At 37.7% G+C, this 3,077-nt stretch overlaps 1 protein-coding gene across 1 annotated transcript in view; it reads right to left on the reverse strand.

Moving 5' to 3' along the window:
• The window catches only part of mtmr9 (myotubularin related protein 9), a gene marked incomplete in the record, with an annotated part of 20,378 nt that overhangs the window by 11,522 nt on the left and 5,779 nt on the right, over nucleotides 1-3,077 (reverse strand). The window contains 2 exon segments of the mRNA XM_014018876.1: nucleotides 1,537-1,678; nucleotides 1,767-1,928. Coding sequence (XP_013874330.1) covers nucleotides 1,537-1,678; nucleotides 1,767-1,928 — 304 coding nt within the window.

The following is a 3,077-nucleotide window of genomic DNA, read 5'->3' on the forward strand; positions in this document are numbered from 1 at the left end:
GCTGTAGGTTCATGTTTATTTCGCGGTTTTTTATGACAAAAATAATATTTAAAAACATGTCCATACAAATGATAAAAGTATTAGAATTACAACCGCTAATTTTTTACATTTCCATATCACCATATTTTTATTTAAAACGTATTCTTTTCTCTCGCTTCGTCCGCCATTACTTGCTTAAACAAATCTCCGGTCGGGCCGCAATGCATTATGGGATATGCTGGGCCGGGAAGGATCCATCAGACCAGTCCTTCAAATCGGGGAAAAAGAAGGACTTATTTGTCGGCCACATCGGAGGAATCTTCGGTTTTGGACGTCCTTCGTCGCGGCGCTGTGACGTATGCGGCCAACGAATTCGGCCTTTGGAGGACCCGGCCTGCCGTTTTGGACACAGCCTATATTGATATTATATATTATTGTTATATATATTGATATTATATCACCATTTTTTCTCTTTAACATAAACAACAGGTTTTAAGGACAAACTTTTAAATTAAACATTTTATTCTTGAAAGGAAACTGTCACAAGTTTAAAAGGTTTTAAAGTAAAAAGGAATTGCAGGTGACAGTGTTGTTGGATGCATTCATTTTTAAGTAATTAATAATTATTTTGATAAATAAGAAGTGACGGGAATGAGGCTGCAGGAGAAGAGGTGGGCTAATATTAGTGTATACGTCTGCCCACTCCTTTTGTGTGTATGAAGAATTGTGAATGGGTGTTCTGGACTAATTTCATTGTGCTCTGTACAATGACAATAAAGGTTTATCTTATCTTATCTTATCTTATCCTAAAACTGTATATTTGTAATGTTTCTGTTACGTTCTGTTGTTTTGTTCAATAAAAATTATTAAAACTTAATACATACAACTACAAAATGTCATCACTGTGGATTTCATTAAGACGTTTCTTAAACTTTGAAAATAATAATATTGATAACAAAACTAAATGATTTTGTTAGAATGTCGTCTTTAAGACATTTAAACATGCTGGTGGAGAACAGTTTCAGTCATATGTTTACATACCGTAGTTTGGTTCGAGCGCCTGAACGAGAGCTACTCGTCAAACCATGCTCCGTTTCCTCTACCACGTAGGAGCGCAAATCTTTGCAAACAAAAGTCACCATGGTCTCCGTTATCTTTAAGTCCTGTGGAGAGTCGGCTGGTAACGGTAGAGATTCCTTAGTTTCTTTTGTTTTGATCCAGACAACTTGTTATCGAAAGCTAATGTTAGCACTGAATGTCAACCGGATGTAAATATACGGCAAGCCAGGAGTGACAAAATATAGAAACACACCTCAGACGCACGCACAAGACGCCATGGGGAAGAATCGATCTCATGTCCTGTGAATCCATTTTCCCAAATTTAAATGAAATCGATCCAAGATCGATAAAATTTCTTTTTTTACTCAGCCCTAATAAACAACCGTATGAACTGCGTAAAACAAGGTGTCCTATTATGTACTTTTATTCTCAGCAATTAACATCACCATTTTGTAAAAGACCAACTCGGGCGGTGCATGAAAGCTCAGAGAATCTCACCTGGAGCCACTCTCGCTCCACCAGCCCCTGGAAGCCTTTGATGGTCCTGCAACCTGGATCGAGAATGATCTGAGCCAAAGAGGTCACCTGCAGGGTGGAGTCGGTCCCTTCCGTGCCGTGAACGAGCACCGAGGCGCCCTCCCTGAGGCAAACACGCACACGCTGGTCAGCACGTCGCCTACATTACAAAAGCAACACATCACAACTGGGGAAAGGAACGAGTGGAGAACCTGTCGATGCACTGGGCAGCCAGGCAAGCAGTGGTGAGGATCTCTTTGATGTGAGTTTGCCAGCTGGACGCCTCTAACTTGCTCAACCAGCGGTCCATGCTGTGCGACTGATCGTTACAGGCCTCCACAAGCTTAATCAGACTTTCCTGGAGGACGTTATACCTGAAAACAAATATTTCGCAGTTAAAATAAACAACAAAAAAACAACTAACAGAAATTTGGAGCAATAGAAGTTAAAACTTTAAGACAAACTCAGTTTGATACTTGATAACTTTTGGCCACAAAAAGTTTTGTGATGAGGACACTTTTGTTTATTTTGAAGTTATATTCTGTTACCAAGTCAACAGACAGATACAGTTTGATATAATTTCTATTAGGGCTGCAACAACGAATCGATAAAAATCGATTATTAAAAGCGTTGGCAACGAATTTCATTATCGACTCGTTGTGTCGTGTGATTTAAGCGTCCCTCGCCGTGTCGAGGAGCCGTTTACGTCACCCGGAGAGCGTTGTCGATGCTGGCTGACCTAAATAAAGTTTGGGAAGAAAAAAAAAACTCTTAAAAGATCCGCCCATTTTGAGACCCTCGAGTGAAACGTAGAGACTTGAACTTTAAAGCAGTTTTTAAATGGTGTCGTTAGGCCAAATAGATCCAAAGTTATGATAAAAAGTATATGCTACATTTCATTTTTTTAAAAGATGGTCTGATTTCATGCGAGCCGCGACACAAGGAGGAAGCACATCCCGTGAGGGAAAAAAAATCAAACAAACAAACAAAAAAATAATAACCCAGTCCACCATTTGTTTCCTCTTCCTTCCTTTCCAGCAGGTCTTCCTCAGTAGGAAAGAGGGGAGGAGGGGGGCTGTTTCAAAACCGCAAGAAGTAAAGAATCAGAAAAAAAATCATAAGTGCTAAATGTAAATAAATTCTAATTATAATAAATTAATAATAGTTTTACATCTAAAAATCATATTTTATTCTTTTTATCTGGTTTCCTCATTTAGCAACCTATTAAATTTCTGGTTTGTTATGTTTTATAGCGATAACCAAGTAAATTCACTTTTTTTTTTCCAGTCAGTGTTTAATACAGTTGGCAAAATCAACTGAAAATATTTATGTGCTTCTTTTTTTTAAATTTAGCATATTATTACAAAAAATCCTTCATTTTATGAAAAGACCCTCTTGATTCAATAGAAAACTCTGGTTTTTAAGAAAATGGCTGCTTATTAATTATTCATTAGTCAATCTACAAGATGAATCAATTTCAGACAAATTCACATTAATCAATAACTTGCATCCCTAATTTATAC

Source organism: Austrofundulus limnaeus, unplaced genomic scaffold, assembly GCF_001266775.1.
Source record: "Austrofundulus limnaeus strain Quisiro unplaced genomic scaffold, Austrofundulus_limnaeus-1.0 Scaffold205, whole genome shotgun sequence".
Lineage (NCBI taxonomy): Eukaryota > Metazoa > Chordata > Actinopteri > Cyprinodontiformes > Rivulidae > Austrofundulus > Austrofundulus limnaeus.